Source organism: Armigeres subalbatus, chromosome 2, assembly GCF_024139115.2.
Source record: "Armigeres subalbatus isolate Guangzhou_Male chromosome 2, GZ_Asu_2, whole genome shotgun sequence".
In the NCBI taxonomy this organism is placed as follows: Eukaryota; Metazoa; Arthropoda; class Insecta; order Diptera; family Culicidae; genus Armigeres; species Armigeres subalbatus.
In genome coordinates, this window is record NC_085140.1 from 160,128,537 (window position 1) to 160,151,079 (window position 22,543).

The 22,543-nt window shown below is 39.5% G+C and overlaps 1 protein-coding gene across 2 annotated transcripts in view; it reads right to left on the reverse strand.

Annotated features, from left to right (window-relative positions):
• Nucleotides 1–22,543, reverse strand: part of LOC134211097 (Krueppel-like factor luna) — a 994,395-nt gene that overhangs the window by 98,283 nt on the left and 873,569 nt on the right. The window contains exons 1-3 of one of the 2 annotated variants that reach the window (XM_062687710.1): nucleotides 3,852–4,220; nucleotides 3,057–3,780; nucleotides 2,831–2,971 (exon numbers count right to left, since the gene is read on the reverse strand). In XM_062687710.1, the coding sequence (XP_062543694.1) occupies nucleotides 2,831–2,971; nucleotides 3,057–3,768 (853 nt within the window). In that variant the 5' untranslated portion in view covers nucleotides 3,769–3,780; nucleotides 3,852–4,220. Of the gene's footprint in view, nucleotides 1–2,830; nucleotides 2,972–3,056; nucleotides 3,781–3,851; nucleotides 4,221–22,543 lie in introns of those variants that run through there. The other variant, XM_062687709.1, reaches the window with a different exon arrangement.

Genomic DNA, 22,543 nt, shown 5'->3' on the forward strand with positions numbered 1-22,543 from the left:
TGTCTCTACCTTTCAGGGTATAAACTTTTGTGAGTGTGAAAAAAAGTTTGAAGTGTGAGTTCAAATCCCACTCTACTAAGGAGGAAGTTTCGTGTATTGTCCAGGTGTTGAGTGTTGTTTTTTAGATGAGGGGAAATATAATTTAGTATTATTATTCATGTAACGTTCAACGAAAATACATGCATGGGTTCAGAGCGCTTATTCTTTCTACACCCAACCAGCGGATGCAGATTTTAATACAGTTCTGTATAAACCGTGCGGTAAGATGCGCGGTACAAAGGAAGACCATGCTGAGGGTGGCTGGGTTCTATTCCCTGTCCGGTCTAGGAAATTTTCGGGTTGGAAATTTTGTTGACTTCCCTGGGCATACAAATTTCATCGTGTTAGCCTCATGATATACAAATGCAAAAATGGTAACTTGGGTAAGAAACCCCGCAGTTAATAACCGTGGAAGTGCTTAATGAAAATTGACAGTTGTGCATTGATTTCGTATTGATTGCGGTGCACTTGAAAACGTGAGTGAAATTAATTTTGGATTGCGGGAGGCTTGTCCTTAATACAGTGTCTGTATAAAAAGCCAACATTTCTTGTAGTACAACCCCGTAGAATTTTGTATGCCAATATTTCATACAATAATTGTAAGATATGTCTTGGGTGTATTAGTAGTGGAGATTTGTGTCGCTCTTTGAAAGAGGTGCACCTTCCAATTATAAGAGAAGGAATTCTTTTCAACTAACTGAAATACTTCGATAAGTGACACTGTCTTGTTTAGTTTTCACTAGATGCAAATGTCACTATATTAGTAAATAAAATTTGACGAAACTAAATTTGGCCAAGTGAAAGGCACAAATATTTTCCTGTGCACCATCATCGACGTGGGAAGGCCTTTCGGGTGGAAATGCTTTCGTCCTCGCACTGAGCGTGTGTACAATTTACTGCAACATAAGCACTTTTGAGTAATGGCAACACATTGCAGAGATGCGAAAGAGGAGCGCGCGGTGCCAAATCGGTCGCGGTACGTTGCCTTTCTTACACTTGATTGCACTTTCGATTCCCTACTCGCTGCTTTTTGCTGATGGATTTTTATAAATGTTTCATAGATTTAGAAGTTACAGTGCAATACATTTTGCATTAGACTAATCTAAAATTACGGGTATTTTAATTTTTTTTAAATATTTTTATCATCCATTTATCGTATCCCTATATTTTGTTTAATTAAAATCAATCTCAAATCTTCACCCAAAAAATAAATCTTAAAATTCTTTATAAAATATTAGCAATTTGTATATGCCGAAATCTTACTGATTTTGCAAGGACAGAACTGTATTGTTCGAATTAGTTTAGACAAATATTTAAAAATCCGCAGTTTTTGGAAAATACACTTGGACGAAAAAAATTGAAAAAAAATGAAATTGGATTATAGGATGGATCTAGTTCAATCGAAACAATCCATCTTTGGATACGTAGTTTTGTGGTTTCCGTGTAGGCTGAAATAGTGAAATGCGATACTCAATACATCACTTACAGAGGCAGAAGCCCAATGAACTTTATCGTTATGAGTCAGTCTACATTACATTTGTTGGTAAATACGAAACATATAGCGGCTCGTCTCAGACGAACCCGGTTAAGTGCTGGTGGATGAGTTTGATCTGCCGGCAGATGAACTTTTCATCTATCGAAGCGAGAGCCCTGGCTGACTTCCGACGAAAGTACATAATGGCAAGCAGCAGAAGTGGCAACATCATCATCATCGTCAGTAAAGGTTGTCGCGTTTTATTGCATGCACAATCAATTATTCATGCATCGTTGATTGATTACGCTGGAAAAGGATTGAATGCCCCTTTGGGGATTGACGATGGGATCATGAGCGTGCAGGGACGGTTCGTGGAGAGTGTTACAGCAGCCTGCGGTGCTGGGTTGGGGGACGAAAAAGAGTGTCATGTTGTAACGATTAACGTCAAACAAACATTATGCTGCTTACCATGTGGAGACGATTATACCAGGTGAAAGTGATTGGATGCCCATCAGCGTGACAGATAATTGGGTGGAAACAAATGGGAAATCGATTCGGTGCGTGTATGGGCTCGGGAGTGCTGTGCAAATTACTTTGGTTTAAATAATTGATTACAGCATAAATTGAATTGGTCAAGTGGGAATTGGAGAATAACTTGAAAACTGCGATTGAAGTAATCCTGCGCTTTTTGATTTAATCCATTGTCGGTGGGGAACCTGCATTTTGCATTGAGCCCAAATGGTGGAAATCGATTTACTGGAATCAAGTGGATTAAATTTATGATTTCGGAGTTTATAATGCTTCCGAGACCTTTCTACTTAATTTTCGTTATATTTGCGTTATAAATTTAAGGCGGTTATGAAATCCATGGTGTGTCACAAACAAAAATGTTCTTTAGCTTTGCGTGACTTGATTAAATTACTTGACATCTTATGCTTAATGAGCAACGGTAGGCGTATAACAATCTGAAAATCCTTTTTGTTTGATACATTTTTACCCACTGTGAGTATTTTACCCAAGCTCCTCCATGCATTGATTATACCACAACGAGAATAGAGGGCGTGTAGTTCTTTGTTTCTCAAAAGCAGCAATCTTTCATAAGTTCCACTGGTACCATGATCAATGAAGAAATTCATATAGAAAATGTGTTTTTACAGCCTGGAACAAATAATATTGATACAGATTGGCTTCATAAAACGTCAAGTTTGCTTCATCCGTGATTGTTATCTGAAAGCTTTATCTAATTTTCTTTCATAGCTGATACGTAAATTGAAGATAGAATTTATAATTATTAAATGAAAAGCCTTATTAACATACCTGTATGCGTTCGTTGGTGTGCTTTCAGGTGCGAACTTTTCGTGTAGACTTTTTTACAGCCAAGAAATTGACACTTGTGTATCCGTCGTTTTGAGTCAGGACTGTGGTCGTGCTGCCGCTGGTGATGTTTCGCACTGCTCACTATTGATAAAAAATAAACAAAATAAAAACCATATGCTTAGAACAATTACCTTCCTTCACGTATTCCGATCTGTAAAATCCATACCTGCTGATAACGATGCACTTGGGGACGACGCAGAACTCCTCTGGGCGATGGCGGCTTGCAGCTGGGGACTGACCTGTATCACTCGCGTTAACCCGACCGTGCCCTTACTACTCGATGTCGTAAGCCGAACAATGGCGTTCCGTGGTATATGCGTCCCCGTCGATACCCTCAGAAACCCCTGGTGGTCCAGAAGCGCGATTTCCGGTTCCGTTTTCACAGTCGCCGTCAGTTTGCTGCCTATACTGAGGTGCGATTCCGGTGACGAGGGAGGCGTTAACGTTGGTAACAGGTCGGAGGTCGTCGCTCGTGCCACTAGCCTTAGCTCGATCGCATTCTGCGGATGGTGGAGGTGATGATGCACGGAGATTTTGCCAAACTTTTCACTCTGCTCGTCGTAGCTGTCACTATTGTTGCCGTCGTCGTCGTCCGGATCGAGGCGCTCTTTTTTCACCACCACCGCACAACTGAGCGAGGCACTGCTGTCCCACGATCCGGAGCACGGTGACGACGAGGTGGAAGATGACGACGAGTTTGAGTGCGAGTCTGAGTGTCTATCATTTAAATTTAAATCTTCTATACAGCACGAATCTACTTCTACTTTCCAGCCGGTGATAGGTCCAGGCGGGGCGAACAGGTCCCATGGTGTGTCTAGGTCAGCGGGCAGTTTCTTGTATGTTTGAAGCTTTGGCTCATCTTTTAGGTATCGTTCCATCTCGTAACAGGTCTGCAGAAGAAATAGAAAGAGCGAGGAATTAGTTATACTTGGCGGATGGTGACAGATTTGAATGGACAAACTATAAAACTTTTGGAAGGACTTTCATTCACACTATCCGTTGACAGACTGAGTCGCAAAAGGAATTCAATCAAAATTTGAAAATCGAAATTTGCCGAAACGTTCAAAACTTTCCCGTTGCAATGACAGACAGTTCCCGGGGAGAACAACCCGGAAAATACAAATCAAAAACTGTGAATTTGGCGAAAAGAAACTTTCACTGGAGGAAGTTTATTCTCCGTCCGCATGTAAATTGAGACCGTGGAAGTTTACCAGACCCGGATTGGGTTGGTGGCGGCCAGCATGGAGAGTTTGAAGAATATTATGCAAAGAACAGAAGTGTCAACTCGACATCCCGCACAATATGGATGGACGGTTTCTTGCATCCTTTGTTTCCACGGTGGCGTCGACAAGGGTGGTAAGCGATAAAACTTTTTTCTGACTTGGTTGACGTATTCTTGGCGTTCCTTCTTGCTATGGATGCAGAATACCAACAATACCTATTTTCAATCTTCAGTACTACAATGGCATAACTCGTTAGTACTTTTGATAAACTGACGCTAAATATGTTGACTATGAATGACAAGAAAAAAAAGTCGTACCAAGTATTCTACGTTCTGATCCGTTCCAACAATTAGAGATTAGACAAATAATCCTCCAATCTGTTCATTACACAGAACAAGGACATTTCTACGCCAACCAACGCCATTAATTTTCAGCCTATTCACACATAAGCTTGACAATGAGTCTACTTCCACCACAAAGAATCATAAACGTGTTCTGCTGAAGATTAGCATATCACATCACTTGACATCTTGACGCTTTCCACTTGACAGTAATATGAGTTGCTGTTATCTCGGCGGCATCCGCAGCAGGAACAACAGACTGTTGTTGTACGGCCACGATAATTGGTTTTATTTTTCTGTTTTCGGAAAACAAAGTTTTTTTTTCTTAACGCAAGTGAGCGCCATCAAATTTTATTTTGCACTGACAAAAGTGAAAAAGTGCGAATTCGTAAAAAAAAGTTTTGATGTCACGTCACTATGAATAAGAAGAGAAAAAAAAAACAGATCAATCCCCTTAGTGAAGATGGTGTACTTCTTTTTTGGATTTTACCTGATTATTATTTTGACAGGTCCAACATTCAATTTCAATCTTAGTTTCAATGCATTCTTCATCACTTGTACTGGAACTTGATTTGCTTTTAAAAATAGTTTTGTATTAGTATTTCCACAGTTGTTAATTGAAGCCTTTTCTAGGCCTGCCATTGCTTGAATATGTACCTTGTGCAGATTGGATACATTATTTCCAGGGAGTCACGAATGTTTTCTATCCCAGAACATCCCATAGCTTCCATGTAATTCAAGATTTTTTTTTGTTTCAGTAATTATTTTTTAATTTCAAAATCTATTGATAATGCTGAAGTTTATGACAGCAATTCATCTTCAAAACATGATTATTGAAATACTTGCGTAACTTTTCCGAAGTAATAAACGATTTGTTTGAAACGATTTTTTTATTGGTTCTATAGTACGTGAACTAATCTTTTTGATTCATTCAAAAGCAACCTGCTGTGGGTTCTGTGAGACTAGTGTGCATGTAAATTGAAGATGTAAAATTCACAAATCAATATTTCCCAGAGAATTTTACTCCGTGATAGCCAGACCTTTCAGTACAACGCCATTTGTGTGAAACTCGGCAAGGGTTGTCGCAGCACTTCAACTGGTGCTAATCGAAGAAAAGCCGAGGGAAACTGTGTTTACGGTGTCGAGTCGTTTTTATTACTTTCGCACGCATTCCGCTCGGTTTCAAGACAAGGCCAAGAAGCATAATCCTTCGCCGTAGGGTGGGTGGAAATTGAAATTCCCGGTGCGTGTGTGTGAGCCTTCCTTCCTGGCTTGCGTTTTACGGTTCAGATGCTGTGAAAGATATACTGGAAGCTCGAAGCGAGGGTGGAGGACCTGTAAAGTATGTTGTAATTAGGAATATTCTTGGATTCCAGGACACGGATGGTTGCTGTCTTGGCATACAGATGAAGACATTGAAGCTTTAAAAGCTGGCGTTTCTTCTTGAACGATTTTATATTTGTCTTTCTGATAATTACGTGAATGTTAGTATAGAAAGCATCGATTTTCAAGTCATGTTCCGTAGTCAGAAAATCGATATCTGCTAGCAAACAGAGGCCGGAAACAAGAAGTAGTGGATGTGTGTTAATTTAAACCAAGAAAATGAGTGTGTTGTTGTTGAGCTTGGAACACAAATGAAACCATTTTGACGTAGGACTTACGTCTTTATTTACTTTACTGGGTGTCATTTCGATTTTTGGAGGACGAGAGCGTTACACTGAAAGGGAAGATGCCGCCGGTACCCGTCGGTTTTCATCAGAGGCGACCCGGTGGAACTGCGACCAAAGCTACGGGAATTCATCGCGAAAGGCCTAAACTGCACATTCCGGCTCTGCAGTGAAGGCGGTAAGGTGATGCCCACCAACACGAACCAATACAAGTCAGTTGTGGAGTTCCTCGAGGTCCACAAATATGAGTTCTACACTCATGACCTTCCCGGCACGAAGCCGCTCAAGGCTTTGCTGCGAGAGCTCCATGACATGGAGGAAAATGAGCTCATCCAGGAGTTGGAAGGCAGCGGACTCAATCCAGTCGCGGTGAACAAAATTGCTCATTACGACAAGACGAGAAGGTATCGTGACCAACTTTATCTGGTCCACCTGGAGCTTGGCTCCACCACCTTCAACCTAAGCTGGTTGAGATAATCAACCATACTGTCCTTGACTAGGAGTGATATCGCCCAGTGCACCATGACGTTACGCAGTGCACCAAATTCTTCAACTTCGGGCACGGAACCAGAAACTGCCGCATGAAGCCGCGCAGCAACAAGTGTGGCGAACCCCACCCAACTGACGTGTGCGACAAAATGCAGGTGGCCGATCCCAAGTGCGCCAACTGTGGCGACAAACATCGGGCCACCACAAAGGGCTGCCCAAAGCGAGCTGAGTTCCTGGAAATTCGGAAGAAGGCTTCCACCAGGAACCTTCCGAAGAAGAACCGTGTTCCTGTAGTCAACAAGTTGAACTATCCGGCTCCCCGTCAAGCGATTCCAATCCTCCCACCGTTACAACCGCACAAGCGACTGGCAGCCGCAGCTGCGTCGGTTCAAGCTCCCGCACCATCAACACCATCCACCAGCGAATGGCCCCCACTCCCTCCTTCTGGTTTCCGTCGGCCTCCCGGAAGAATCTGCTCCGCTGTACAGTCCGATCTTTGCACAGCTCGCCACTCGGCTGCGCGGCTGCCAAACCCATTTCGAGCAGGTCTTCACTCTTGGCATTATCATTATTGAAAATGGCTGCTAGGGTGGGCTTGGTCAACTGGAACGCTTGCTCGCTCAAGAGCAAAAGCATCGAACTGGCTGATTTCCTCGAGTCGAAGTAGATCGACGTGGCGTTCATCACTGAAACGCACCTTAAACCTACATGACAGCTGCGTTCCATTGAGGAGGCGATCTCGTTGGCCCGAGAGCAACATGTACCGACGGCTCGGTAGGTAAGCAACTCCCTAAACATCGATACACTCACCAAAGATTTGATTCGATTGCGGAATGTCACTCGCAGGCAGTTTCAGCGTACTGGACTGCCTGAGCTCAAGGTACGCTGCAATCGAATCGTATCACCAAAATACTAAAATCCAAGCCTCGGCCCATTCCACCTTTGATCCCACTAGACAATAATGACTCTAATAATCGCTTGATAACTGCTGCAGAGAAGGTCACTAAAATAGGTCGTCACTTCGTCAGCTCACACAATCTTGGGCAGAACATCGTCAGTCCACACGAAGCAGCCGTCAACGAGCATGCTAACAACATCCATTTGATTCCCAACGACTTTTCGGAGGAGTTGGAGATCTCAGCCGGCGAATTGACGGCCTATATAAAACCATCGAGGAACATGAAGGTCCCAGGCTTTTTCCCATCGTCCTGGAAGTCAGCGAAAGTCATCCCCATCCGGAAGCCTGGGAAGGATCCTTCCTCCCCCAAAAGTTATCGTCCCATCAGCCTTCTCTCAGGATTATCCAAGCTATTCGAAAAAGCAATCCATCACCGGTTACTTGAGTCTGCCGAAAATCTCAACATTTTGCTCGAGGAACAGTTTGGTTTCCGACGCGGTCGGTCAACCGTACACCAGCTGACTCGAGTTAACAACGTCCTCAGTCCTTACATTCTGAGGTAGAAAATATTCTGGGGACTTTGTGTGGAGGAAGATGATGTCCTGGGTCTTGAAAAGAAAATTTATTTGATGAAAAATTAAGTTTCCCGGTCAAGTGCTCCCTAATGATTGGATAGTTTTTGTTGATCGCAATCCCTCTGTATTACGAGCAACGTCTATAAAGGCTCTATCTAATCGATTTTTAATGCTACATAGCGAAAATGAATTTCACGGACATCGCGATACAGGTATGTTCCAGGTGAGTATAGGATGCGTATCAGCAAATATCTCTCGAACCGGATCCATTGAACCTGTGGTCTGAGGATGACAATATTATCGCAAAAAGGGAAGCCGTGTTTTGTATGCAGTCGAAATCTTGATTGAAGTGCATCCTACATCAAGCGTCACACCTGATGTCCAACCGAACATGTCCAACGCGATGCAAGCATGTCCCATCAAGAGCACATTTTTAAGGGTAATTTGATTCCGTGCGTTGGTTGCGGAAGGAGATGGTATGTATTTTTGGGACCAATGTAAGTACCTATTTCACTATTTTAGCTATATCACTGAATATAATGCCGTGATAGGAGAAAGTTTAAAAAAAAAAGATTGTCAAAAAATCCTAAAGAAAAATCCGCTCAATAAATCACAAAATCATAAATTGTGTGGGAACGAACTCTTAGTAAAAGAATTGTTCTATAATGATTGGTGGAAATAGCTGAATGTCTGATATATATACGCTGGGCCCAGTCGTCCAATGAATGCCAATTAAACGCTCGGGCTCGAAGATCTTCCAATACGCAAGAGACTTCCACCTGGACTTTTATACATGGAACATTAGGGCGGACCAGCGAAGCCTTCAGCATAATGCAGGATTGGTATTCGAGCGGCGGATCATCGGAAGAATAAAAACTTGATCACATCCGTCTTCACCTATGTAGATAAGGAGGCCTTAGTAATTTTCATTCAAAATTATTCCGCTGAGATCAAACCATTATATTTTTGCGTTGACAAACGTTTTAAGTTTGAATAATTTTGACAGCATAAAATCGTGTAGTGTCATTTCTCATTCTTTTGCATGATTCTCTCTCAAGGGTACCATTTAAAACTAAATTTACTAAATTTTACTTTAAATTATTTTACCATTTTCATTTTGTGAATGGAAAATGGATGGAATGGAAATGTGAATGGAAAACTAACTGTGTTTATTAAAAAGGAAGGATGTGTTTTCTATTTTCCTATAAGTTTCAATGCTTCTGCTTTGCTGAATACTTTTACGTTTCACTCACTTTTTTGTAACACTGTTATACCTTACTCGAATTTTCACCGCATCTTAAAGCACCTGAATAATTTATACTGTCAATTACTATTATTAGCTCAAACCACTCAATTCGTTCTTCAAACCCTGAGCACGATGAATAGGAAATGGGCGGCAGCTGAGTTTTACAGTATGTCAATGTATTATTTGTCAAATCCTACTAGAACCGTATTTGTCAAATTCTTCTAGTATCGTCGTCGTTTGAGGCGTTAGAATTATTTTAGTTCAATATTTGTATTTCCTTTTGCCCAATAAGTGTACACTTCTTCCAGCACTTATTTATTAGACTTATTTCTAGAGCGTTATACAAGTGGCGTGGCTTTATAATTATTTCAAACTGAAACAGGCTTCCGAAATGAAAATGCTTACAAATAATTTTAATTGATTGAAAGATTGGTTAATTTTGATATGGGGTAGGCGGTATTTTAGCTCGACTCTAACAAATAAGGGTGAATTCGAATCCTAAAAAATAAACGTTTTGAGTGGGTATATAGATTCTTGACGTTGCTTTTGCTTTCGAGAAATTAATTAAAGGTATACAATTATTGGAAAATCTTTAAATATTCCATCTTTGTACGCAAAGCAAAATTTGATTTACAAATTTATATAAATGTTATATTTTGTACCCCCAAAAAATGTTGTGATTTTATTAAAGCATACAGCCCCTATAAACACATAATAGCCCCATCTTTGCTGAATTTCCTATTCATTAGGAACAAACATGTGATTATGAGCAGTATGTTTGTTAGAAAACGAGGTTGTTATCAGAACAAATAATACAGGTATTTTGGAATTGGTGAACTATTTATCGGAAGGATGTAGATACTATAACATAATAATTTAACTTGATTAGGAAATAAATAAGGGGAAGGGGAGTGTAATAAACTTTCTTTTCTTTCTCGTTTCAGAGAGCGAGCATTGGCGCTTAAACCTAGGCTAATTAGCCAGGGCAAGTTTAATAGCTTTGCCCCATCCCAGGGAAATCATCAATGGAGTGACACAAAATTTCTTAGCATGGTCACTTCCAACGTTCGTTCAATCTTATTATATCATTTGCTTATAATGATATTCCTAAACTATATCCCTACCCACCATCCAACTCCTTGACATCTATGAGGGCGTCGGTGAGTCGCTGGCCTCTCGTTAAGTAGATGTCATATCAACATTTCCTTCCCTTCCCTAGTAACGGAGAAGATGGGCGTGGCCAGCAATGGTAGCTTTCATGCTTTATCATTTTAGACCCCCAATTGGATTGCTATTAATTCTCAAATAGTAATCCATAAGCAGTTGGGGTGAGAAAGTTAAAGAATATACATGACAGCTATCAGTATGCAATCTACGAAATACTCCGTTACAACGCAACGCAACGCAACGCAACGCAGGACAATGATGTCCTGGGTCCTAGCCGCGTGGATATAGACCATTCAGTTGATTATGTATTCTGTAAGGGCATCCATGGCACGTTGGAGTTTTGCCACTAGCAATCTGATCACTCTATCTTTGTAGATGAGGAAGTCGTCATCTGCGAACATAGACAGAATATCGTCTTCGGAATGTTTATACATGTTGGAGGTAAACAGGTATAACAGTAAGGGTTCGAGGATGCTGCCCGTCTGAGGACTACCTGGACGATGAGAAGTAGCTGAGTCGGAGGCACAAAAAATCAAGATCAGCGAAAAGTGCTCGAAGCACAGAGCAATCTTGTGTTTGAGCTCGCAGCCAGGGGCCTCCATCTTTGTTGTGATTTGATTTAGGTCGACGGTTAGTCAGCTGAGATTTTAAACAACGTTGGCCCATACATTTTTCCATATAAACTTCCAATAAGTTTAACGCCGCCTAAAATTTGACCGATTTGGCTTAATTTTTGTCCATAGTATCAGGTTGATGCCCTTAATGCCCTGCCGAGAATGGAATAAAAAAATTTGAAATAAGTTTTTTTTCCAACCTATTCCGCCGAACGAGCTATCCGTTGGTTGATCGCTTGTGTACTGTCTTATCGAGCGTGCAACTCCGCGCGATGCCCGACGAGGAAAGAAGTCGTGGCCTGATAAGCATTAGTCAATGTTGGTAACCGAACCAATATCATCCGTATAGATATTAGCATATCTGTCATCAATGCGCGCTGGAAGTGGATTGTCCTATTTCTAATATATCTCACCCTCATAGCAAGTGACGGGAAATGTCATTCGTGACTATTTTGTCAATAGCTTTTTTCACGAGTTATTTACAAGTGTGTTTTTATATAAACATGTAGCCGTTAAAGGGCCCTAAAACTGTTTCTAATAGGTCATTGCTCTAAATCCGAAATTGGCGGCGTGAGAGCCGAATTTGTGTCAATTTGTGTCAGCACAATTGTCATTTTTGTTGATTTAGCTTTGCTGCGTCGCAGCATGTGTGAAATAATGAAAATGACAGTTGTGCGTTGCTTCCGTATCGAATGGTGTGCCCCCGAAAACGCGAGCACGCGAATCCGTGAGGAGTGACCTTGAGTGTCATGACATTCCGTGACATTTTTTAATTTCATTCTCATGCCTCACACTTTGTGTTTAGAACATTGATCTCTATGATAAAGTTTTAGGATCCTTTTAGCATAACATTTTAATCAAAAAACACAGACTATAAATAATTTTCGAAAAACGTTATTAGCAAATCAGTAATGGCAATCTCACAACCCTAAGGGAGCATTCATAAATTACGTAACGCTCAGAGGGGGGAGGGGGGTTTTGCCCGGAGTGTGACAATCCAGACAAAAATTTTCAATGATTCATAAAAAAACCCAGATTAATCCACCTAGCGGCGATGATGCCTTTCTCGTGCATCGTAAAATGTACTGAAAAAATCACATAGGAAAGGTCAAAAAAGCACTTTAGGGGGATAGATCGCATATTTTCTATCATTTTGCATGTTTTTGCATTAATTACTATGCATTCCCACCATTCTTGAAAAAAATTTTTTTTTTCGATTTTGAAATTTTTTTTCCAAGGGGGGACCCTTGGGAAAAAACAATGATTTTTCAATAATTCCGAAATGCAATGTCCGATCAGGCCAATTTTCAATAGCAAACAATGGGACCGCATTCCCCGTCGAATGCGACTTGTTGCGAGTAAATCGGGTAATGCTAAGTTCCAAAAAGTGTGTCTACAAAATTTGTACACATACACACATACACACACACACACACATACATACATACACACAAACAGACATCACCTCAATTCGTCGAGCTGAGTCGATTGGTATATAACACTATGGGTCTCCGAGCCTTCTATCAAAAGTTTGGTTTTGGAGTGAAGTTATAGCCTTTACGTATACTTAGTATACGAGAAAGGCAAAAAGTGTCACATTGGGGGAGGGGTTGTTAAAAATGGTCAATTTTTACGTTACGTTACGTTTTGTCTAAGATTGTGTGAACTGACGAAGTGACGACCTATTTCAGAGGCCTTCCATGCGGGAGTTATTAAGCGATCCGTAGAGCCATTGTTGTCTAATGGGATCAAAGGTGGAATAGGTCGAAGCTTTGATTTTAAAATTTTGGCCAATTTCCAGAACGGTTAAGCACAGCCTTAGAGAGCGCGAATCTCATTTGAGAAATCTCTATTCAGAGATCCATCATTCTGTCCTGGATATTTTTTAATATTCGAGTGCAACGTGCCTTAATCATAACAGGATCGGATGATAAACACGCCACCGTACTGTGAACGAGCACAACAAACAACGTATAAGAACGAGCAAAAATGGAGAAATTTGGGATAATACGCAAGTCGTATATCATCGTTCATTGGATTATTTCCAGTTTAAGGTTCGTATGCAGCCATTATAGCAAAACAATGTTTTATACACACTGGCTAACTTACATACTACAATACTATTCTACTGTACTCTTGTTAAAAATATCGTAATTATTATTTAAATTACGGTTATGATATATGTTATATAACTTTAACCTAAGCTTCTTTTGAATTAAACTTTTTTTTTTATGTCTTTATTATCAAGACTTTCAGTCCAAGGCTGGCTCGTCTCGTGACTGAATTAAACTAATCTTCATAGTAAATCAGCGAAAGAATTAAAAACCTCCTCCGCTGATCCAATACTACATTTTCTAACAGTGATTTTAGTTATGTAATCATGGATAGAGCTTTCAAGGCTCTCGAGCATCAATCTTTTATCCAATTAGACCGATACAAATAGTAAAGACTGAAATTGTCTTTCGTTTATTCCCCTACTCAATGGACCTCTTTTGTTTTCCATCGTGGTCTCAAAGTATCCAATGTCTCCTCCACCGTAATCTCATCACCGTTTTTACCGTGGGGACCTCAAATCATTGACCACCACCATCAACTATGAACCCCCGCCGTTTCCATCGGGGTTCTTCATTCATGTTACCACAGCCTTTTCCATCGGGGTCCCACAATCGATTGACCACTACCTTTACAATCTGACCACCGCCTTTCAATCGCGGTTTTAAATTGTCGACCTCCGCCGTTTCCATCGGAGTCTATACTTAGTCGAAACACATTTTACTAACCAAGTTTTGATTGTAAATTCTACTTCTACTGTCTTTGGTATTGTCGCGATCTGACGTGTTCTATTTTAATTTCTAAATAAAGTTTGTCGCTAAAGGTTATACATATGAGAGAAGCTTTGAAGAAGTTTTTCGCAGTCCCGCCAGGGTTGCCATCATTTAGTAATCTGGGTTTGCTAGTTAAGTAGTCGATAAAGCGGGGTAAGTTTGCGCACGGGGTAAGAGTGCGCGCTAGAGTTCTCTAACAACATGAGCTTAATAAATTGTCAACACTATATGTATTTGACACATCATTAGATCACCGGATCGTCTATGGGAAAATAAACATTTCTGTTGTTGTTTGGTGGACATATGAGTTAATTTGTATTTTTAGCAATTTTGATGTAGTTTTTGCACAAAATGTTATTAAGATTTCATCACTTTAAAGATTTGCTTTTTTAAACTATTGCTTGTGCAGATTCTTCAACCCTTTCAGGACGGATGGGTCATATATGCACAGCGTTTTAGATTGGCTGAGTAAAACCACAGAAGAGGCCCTTTTTTTCTTCTGCAAAACTGTTTACCAGGATGTTGGCTTTGCAGGAAAAATATAGGGAGACACGTTTGACTATACCCTGAAGACCCAGATATCCGACACCTTGGGAAGATTTTGCTTCTGAGAGCATGCAAATGAATCTGACATGTTTGAATACTAAATCACATTGTTTGATAGTTATGAATACTCAGACAAGTTGAGCCATTCTGAACGTTATGTCTGTGATTAATTTTTAGGAATAAGAGATGCTCAAGGTACTCCAAACGTTCTGGTGTTCAGTCCACCACATCTACCGGACCCACCAAGGTTTTTGCAATGTCCTTATTGCCGGTATACACCCAATCCGGTTCAATACGCATCACGCAAGCCTTATTTTCGTGAATACGAGTTGCTCAAGGTACTCCAAAATCTTCTGGAGTTCAGCTAACGGTATCTAGCGGATAAATCAAGACTTTCGCAATATCCTCATCATCGGTATTTACCAGATCCGGTGTAGTGAACATATAATCCTATTTTCCATGAACATGAGATCCAATGTCCCAGGTACTCTAAAATGATCTGGTCAAGATGTACAATGACAATGAGGTTACCCTGCGATTTATTCTACGTTCACGGACTTGGATGATCAAGTAGTTCAATCGTTACGGTTTCCAGGACGTTTTGATGAACCTGTAAGGTCTGAAGTAGCTTGTATGAATAATGATTGAAGTCAAATCAACTTAATGGACTTACTGATATATCATTTAATACACCATTCTTAAGTTGGTTCATTGGATAGATCACATGATTCGAGCTCCAAAAAGGGTCTATAATACAGTCGATCCTCTATGAGTCACCAATGAAAGGAGAATTGATTCAAGCATACATCGAGATTTGGAATAGAAGTACCTTGGAAAATTAGTCGGAAGAACCATCAAGGTAACCGGGGAAATATTTTTAGTATGGCATCATTTGTTTCCATGGGTCGATACCGAGTCGTAGAACATCGAATTATGGAGGCCCTTTTGTAGCTTGTGAAAATAATGAATGAAAGCATACCCGTTAGATCTGTTTAAATTTCAATTTTTTTTTTATAAAATCGACCGGTCAACTGGTATTCACAATTCTTATGCTAAGATAGACTTCTGGTGAAAATTTCAGCTGAATTGGTTGAAATTTAGGTGTGCTTCAAATCGATTTAGTGTTTTTGGCATGATTTTGCCCCTAAAAAAATCGTAACTCTGAGTGAAAAAATTTATTGCATTTATTGCAATAACAACTAAATGAAAGCCATACCTATCCTCGAAAACTTTGTAGAACGTTGTGTTATAATCGGAACAGATCTTCTACGTGTTTCAACAGATTTTGTCCTTCGAGATACTCAAAAATCAACATTTTACAACAATCTACATCCAAATATTTTTTTGGATTGAATTTGTCGGGAAGTTGCAGCTACACATTCATTTTAGTATAGCACGGTATTAAATCTTAAGCGGGTATTAAATAAAAATTGTAGAAAATTGAGGAGTGGATTCACATTTTAATTTGCTTAATTGATTGCCTTATTACAAAGATTTGCACGCTGGCAAGCATTTCCATCGAACAAGTTACCATTGCTTTTCAATAATCGTCATCGAATAGTTTTGGTTGGGATCTGAAATGTTAAGTCAAAGCAATCATTGGTGACTTGTTAGATTGTCATTCAAGTAACAAACTGATCTCATCAATTATAACGTGGTTAATGTTACAAACAATTGCTATTGTCAGATTCTTTTAAAAAAATGTCAAACAAAATTTTTGTTCAAGTACACAAAACGAGTACACAAAAATGACTTAAAAATTCGATAGGGCTAACTCGTATTTGTTTCTACTCAGGATACTTCTGGTACTATACGTCGTTGGACTCAGCAATACGCAGACGATTTAAGTACAAAAGACGGACAACCAACCATTATTTATCTATCATCAAGGATATGGACGAATGCAAATCGACTATTACTATTACATACACCATTTTAATTTAAGTTCATTTCAAATACAAATACAAATTCTTTAATCAGAGTTAAACAAATAGAAGACAATCAGTTCACCACTCTAATTCTGACAAAATTGAATGATATTGATTCCAACCTAAAAAGATTGTTACCTGTAAAGAGAGTAAAGAGATGGAATAGTCTAGGTACGGCATGGAAGTTTTTAACAGGAAGTCCGGATGCAAATGACTTAAAAATTATAAATAACTCCATTAATAACCTTATTGTCAACAACAATCAACAAGTTAGAATAAACAGAGAAATATCATTACAGATGAAAGAAGCTCTTTTCAAAACAAAGGAATCCATCAAATTGTTCAATTCTAAATCCTCTGAATTATACTCTCTGAACATATATTTAAATCTTGATTTTTTGTATGAAAAACTATCCCAGATAAAAGAGACAATAATGTTAGTGAAAATAGGAGCTCTTAATGATAGGGTTTTGAGTCCATCTGAGATTGATTTGCTTATAAATGATTTGGCTAGGGAAAACAGTCTGGAACATCGCTGAAGCACTGACCTATGCCACCACCTCAATAGTTACCAACGCCCTCGATATCGCTCTACTGATAAAGCTACCAAAGTTATATCCAAGGATTTTTAGAAAGATTTTCGTTCTTCCAACATGGTTTAATCATCAACAAATCCAAGTTCCTAATAGCTATTACCTTAACCATGGAAATGAGTATTATATCGTTCACAGCCTGGAACCAAAGATCTTCGAGACAACAGACATAACACCAGATAATACCGCATGTGTGCCCAACCTTCTGAATGGAAAATCTGCCCAATGCGTATACCTTGCCAACCCGATGAAAGAAGTCGTTTCAATCGACAATCAACATATCCTCATCAATCTTCAAGAGAATTTCACTCTACACACCAACTGTGGTTTACCGACAAGGAACCTCTCAGGAACATACCTTATATAATTCTCCAACTGCGAGGTAACCATTAATAACAGAACCTTTTCACATCAAATTAGAAATACAACAGGTAAACTAATTTACTTACCGTTGTATGGAATTCCTATTGAAAAGCAACGAACAGTTGTCAACTTAAGCTTGGACCATCTCCATAATCTACATCTGGAGACCAGAAAGCAGATGGAAACCATTCGTTTAAACGCCACAAGTTTCCAATGGCCACATTGGACAATATTCGGAGGACTGTCGGTCACTCCTATCATCATATGTGTTGTTTTCTTTTCATTTCTTTGTCTTAGAGGATCTAAGGTATACATCCGGATAAAGCCAGAGGAAAAGACCAAGAAGGACGAAACCGAGGTCAACGTACCGCTCGAGGAGACCTTTCGTACGGAGCCTCATTTCTAAGGCGGGTCTAGTTAACACCCGTCTTCCGTGGGAAGACAGTAACGTGACTTTTCCATAAACATCTAACCGTGGGACCCCGTGATGCTGAGTCGACACCACGACCGTAGGACTATCATCATTTAGCTAGGGACAAATAGGTTTCTTTCCCGACTAGAAGGTCATATCAAAATTATATCAACCTATGTTATTATGTTATACTAAATTTTTATAACAAAATTTGTTAGAAACATGGTGCAGGATGTTGTTAAAATATCTAAAATTCTATCAAAAATTACACTACTGGAAACAAAAAACTATCATATTTTGTTACAATTTTATCATAAAAATAACATATTTTGTTAGAAGTTTATAAGAGAATCAGATATAAAATATATTGTTTCTGTGCAGTTGCAGTTTTTACAGTTCATGATAGGTCTCCAGATTGTTATCAACAATCAGAAATTTTTGTTTTTGTCTAAGCAAGAATATTTTTCGAGAACATGAAACTAGCAACATTACAAATAAGACATCCTTTTTAAATAATATCAGCGTTGTGATATCTATGGCTGGGAGACTTAACTACATCTATTTTAATTGCCTACTGTTGGGCAATTCCGTATTAAGCATTTTTTAAATCATATTATGATAAAATCTTGATACAACATTTGAAAGATAATGGCTACTAAGAACAAAATTGTATCAAAATAAGTTATAAATATCACAATGTTTTAAATTTTGTTTTCAGTTTCTGTTATGCTCTTCTAGTCGGGTTATTATTAGAATCGATATAATAAATCAGTTTAGTTCTAACCATCATATAATTTGTTTCGGCTTTATTATTTTTTGAAGAGATCCTAGGTCTTCCGTTAACTTGCGCAAACTTGCCCTTATTTTGGACAAATTTTGTTGTTAATAGTAATTTTCTTTCAAATGTTGTAACAAATATCATAATATGATTTAAAAAAATGCTTAACACCGAATTAACCAAAAGTAGGCAATAAAAATGGCTGTAGCAAAAAATTACAGCTAAATAGATATGACAACTTTGATATAATTTGAAAAGGTTGCCTAATTTGTATAAAGCTTAGTTTCATGTTCTTGAAAAATAATCTTGCTCAGACAAGAACAAAAATTTCTGATTGTTGGTAACAATCTGGAGATCTATTCTTCTTCTTCTTATTGGCATTACATCCCCACACTGGGACAGAGCCGCCTCGCAGCTTAGTGTTCCTTAAGCACTTCCACAGTTATTAACTAATAAGTGGAAACTGCGAGGTTTCTAAGTCGAGCTACAATTTTTGCAATCGTATAACATGAGGCTAACACGATGCTACTTTTATGCCCCGGAAAGTCGAGACAATTTCCAATCCGAAAATTGTCTAGACCGGCACCGGGAATCGAACCTAGCCACCCTCAGCATGGTCTTGCTTTGTAGCCGCGCGTTTTACCGCAGATCTTACCGTCTTACCGAGATCTATTATGACCTGTAAACATTTTCAACTGTACTGTAAACAATATATTTTGTATCTGATTTTTTTATAATCAGGATCTTCTACTCAAATTTTGAGTAGTCCCGTTTTTGATGAAAAAAAAAAAGATTTTCTGTTAGGAAAAGTATTGAATGAGCTGAATCATGAAACAAAATTCTACTGAACAAGTTACACTTTTTCAAACGTTTAACTCCTAGGTGGAAACCGGCTCACCAAACTGCCACCAAATCAAACAAGCAATCTTTCGCATTTCACGGAAAGCGGTCGTCGCTGCCATCGTTTAGTCTATTAGCGCAGGTATTTGCTGATTACATATCACGGCTGTTGAGTTTTCCAGTTTTGTGTAAACTTGCTGGCTTCTAAATGACCGTCGTTCATCACTGGATGGCGCCACACCGCCCGTAGAGGACATGTTACTCCACACGAGCCTAACTGACGAGGATTCACTCCCCGTGGGATAGATTTGTATTTGCACAAGCAAGCATTTCAAAGCGAGTCTGGGACAACGGTCGTTATCAGAGTTTTCCTTTGCTTAGTGTGACTACCGAATGAGATATGAATGAGTTGTTTCTAGACACTGTCGGGCGTCGGCCGACGTTTAGATCACTACCTGTGAGATATTTATTTTACGACGCATTAAGAAAATTGTTCTACATTCAATTCCCTGAAGTAACATTCATTTCCAATGGTTGTAAATATGACATCAGTTATAAAACGATAATATTTACATTTCGTATTTGACTTATTCTAATAGACCACCCCCTTGTGCCATAATTGTCTCTTCAATCGTTTCGCTTGTTTCTAAATCACCCTGGCACATAAATACCAACCACGCACCACATACAAGAGTATTTTTATGTTCCAAGCCTGTTCCCTAATGACGTGGTCTATCAAAATTTATAGCTTGATAGAACAAATTGCGAAAACTGCCACTACACATAATCGATATAACCCACACACCCAACCATAATCCTGCCTACGAAGCAAGGCTATAAATTTTCGGGAGTCGTACTTAAGTTTATCCGAAACGCTATTTCTGCCGACACTCCATGGTGGATGATGCCATAGAGCCCCCAAATGGAATTCTCTCTCGACAAAAAAAACGAAGGACAAAGTTCCACCTGTTTGTCATAATCACACCAGCCCCGCAAACAACCAGTAGCAGACACCGTACTCAATCAATCGCAGAAGTTGTCCGAAGTTTGACTCGATTTCGTTGTATAATTAAATTCCACACCATCCTGTCCCATTTCAGTCATTAATGCGATCCACAATAGAAATACCCCGAAGCTTTCGGTAGCAGAAACACGATCGACGGGTTCGGAATTCATCACTCAATTACCCGCACCCGACGGGTTTCTGAAGGGTGCAATGGTCCGAACAGCCACGCGGATAATGAAGCTTATCCGACATTTATCAGTCATAGTCAGTTGCGTCAACGGAATTAGCGGATGTGACTCGAAAGAAAGAATTTTCGATGGGGGGACCGTGCGATAACGCAACGGTACGGGTCGGCGTTGGATAATTCTTAATTTCAAAGACAATTTGCGTAAACGATAATCGGGGATCATAATCGTTTTACGCTAAATTATGGTAGATATGGCCACAGCTGGAGTTGGTTGGGAGATGGTTCCGCTGGAAAACGGCCTTTGCCTTGAAGCTGGGACCAAAGTGATTAGTTTTATAATTTTGATGTACATTTTCGTACGTTGGGGTAACTTAAAGTAATTATTGATCAATAAAATAACCATAATACACATAACGAACTTCAATGAAAACCGGAAGTGATATATTATAAAAATTACGTAATAACAAAATATTGTCCAATTACACGGATATTCAATTGTGCAATAATTCTAATGGCTTCGAATAAAAAAAATGAGGTTTTTGTACAGATGATGATGATGATGATGATACTACCATCTATTGTAGCAAGGCACCTGCCGATAGCACTGGCCATATCTGACAAACGATTTGATCATAATTATGCTATTGTTTGTATTTCATCAGACTCCTGTATGAAGGGCCAAAAATGGGTGGGGTGGTTCCATAAGCAAAGACGATGAGGTTTTTGTACAGACACATAAACTAAATTTTCTCAGTTATTCGAGCTTTAAAATAATTCAAACCAATTTCGATTTTTTGATGTGTGGCTATCTTGAATAGCATAGATACCTCAACCAGTATTTTCATCAAAATACTACACCCATGTAGACCAAAACCATAACATTCCATTCCAGTATAATTCCTTAGTTCATACCGTGTGACATAACCAAACAGCGAAGAGTATAATTTTGATGATTTCCGTGCTGAGCATGTCTGTAGCAAGTGAAGCCCAGATATGTGTCGCTTCCCCACCAAGGCTATACAAACAAACCAGTACGATAGTCATTTGCCGTGCTTTTCCACACACTGCGGAACCCATTCCGAAGGATCAACTTTTCCGGTCGTCTGCATTGCCGTTGATGGTGGTCGGTCACCGCAGGGGATGGAAAAAGTTTATTCGCACAAAACAAATTGCTCTGAGGTTTTGCTTAGCGCGGATGGGGGTGAATGATGACGATGACGACAACGACGACAATCCACGGTTGCATGTGTAGCAAGGAGTTAGCGAGATTGTGTGTGGTTCATGTCCACCGAAGTCAGTCCAACCAGTCAGGCGGGATTCTAAACTGGATGCGGTTTTGACAATGGCTGCGAGAACGACGAATTATGCGGCTCTGGACGTTTGCGAAGCTATTCGAATGGTAATCAGAGAGTATGATTACTCCCGGGATGCGTGTCCGTTTCCAGTGCAAGATGGTAATATGGAGTGACAATTATCGCCATCTACTTCGCGACGCAGAGGATAGGGTGGAGTGAAATGCAGCTTATATTGCACCGATACTAGATTGGGACGATATGTTTTTTTGAATTTCTCGTGCAGTAAAGTGGCACTTTTCAAATGAGTGTTTTCTACAAACGTCAAAAAATCATGTTATTTTATTTGTTTCCATTGTCTTTGAATATAAGCCACATAGACTAGATTTTGAGTCTATTTTTGTGATTTTGAATCGCTGTTTTTGCTTCCCATTTCGTGCTTGAGTTATAATAAGTCCTAGTCAGGTCTGATGATGACAAATGACTTTCTCGTCGTATGAAGAAAGCGAAAAAAAAATCTGAAATTCGTCATAAAATTGAACAACGTAACTCCTATTCGTTTATTCATGTTGCATGCCTGCCACGAATATAGTCGTGCGACCAAAAGTTATGACGATTTCCAGAGACACTCCTTCACATTAATATTGATTTAATGTCACCAGT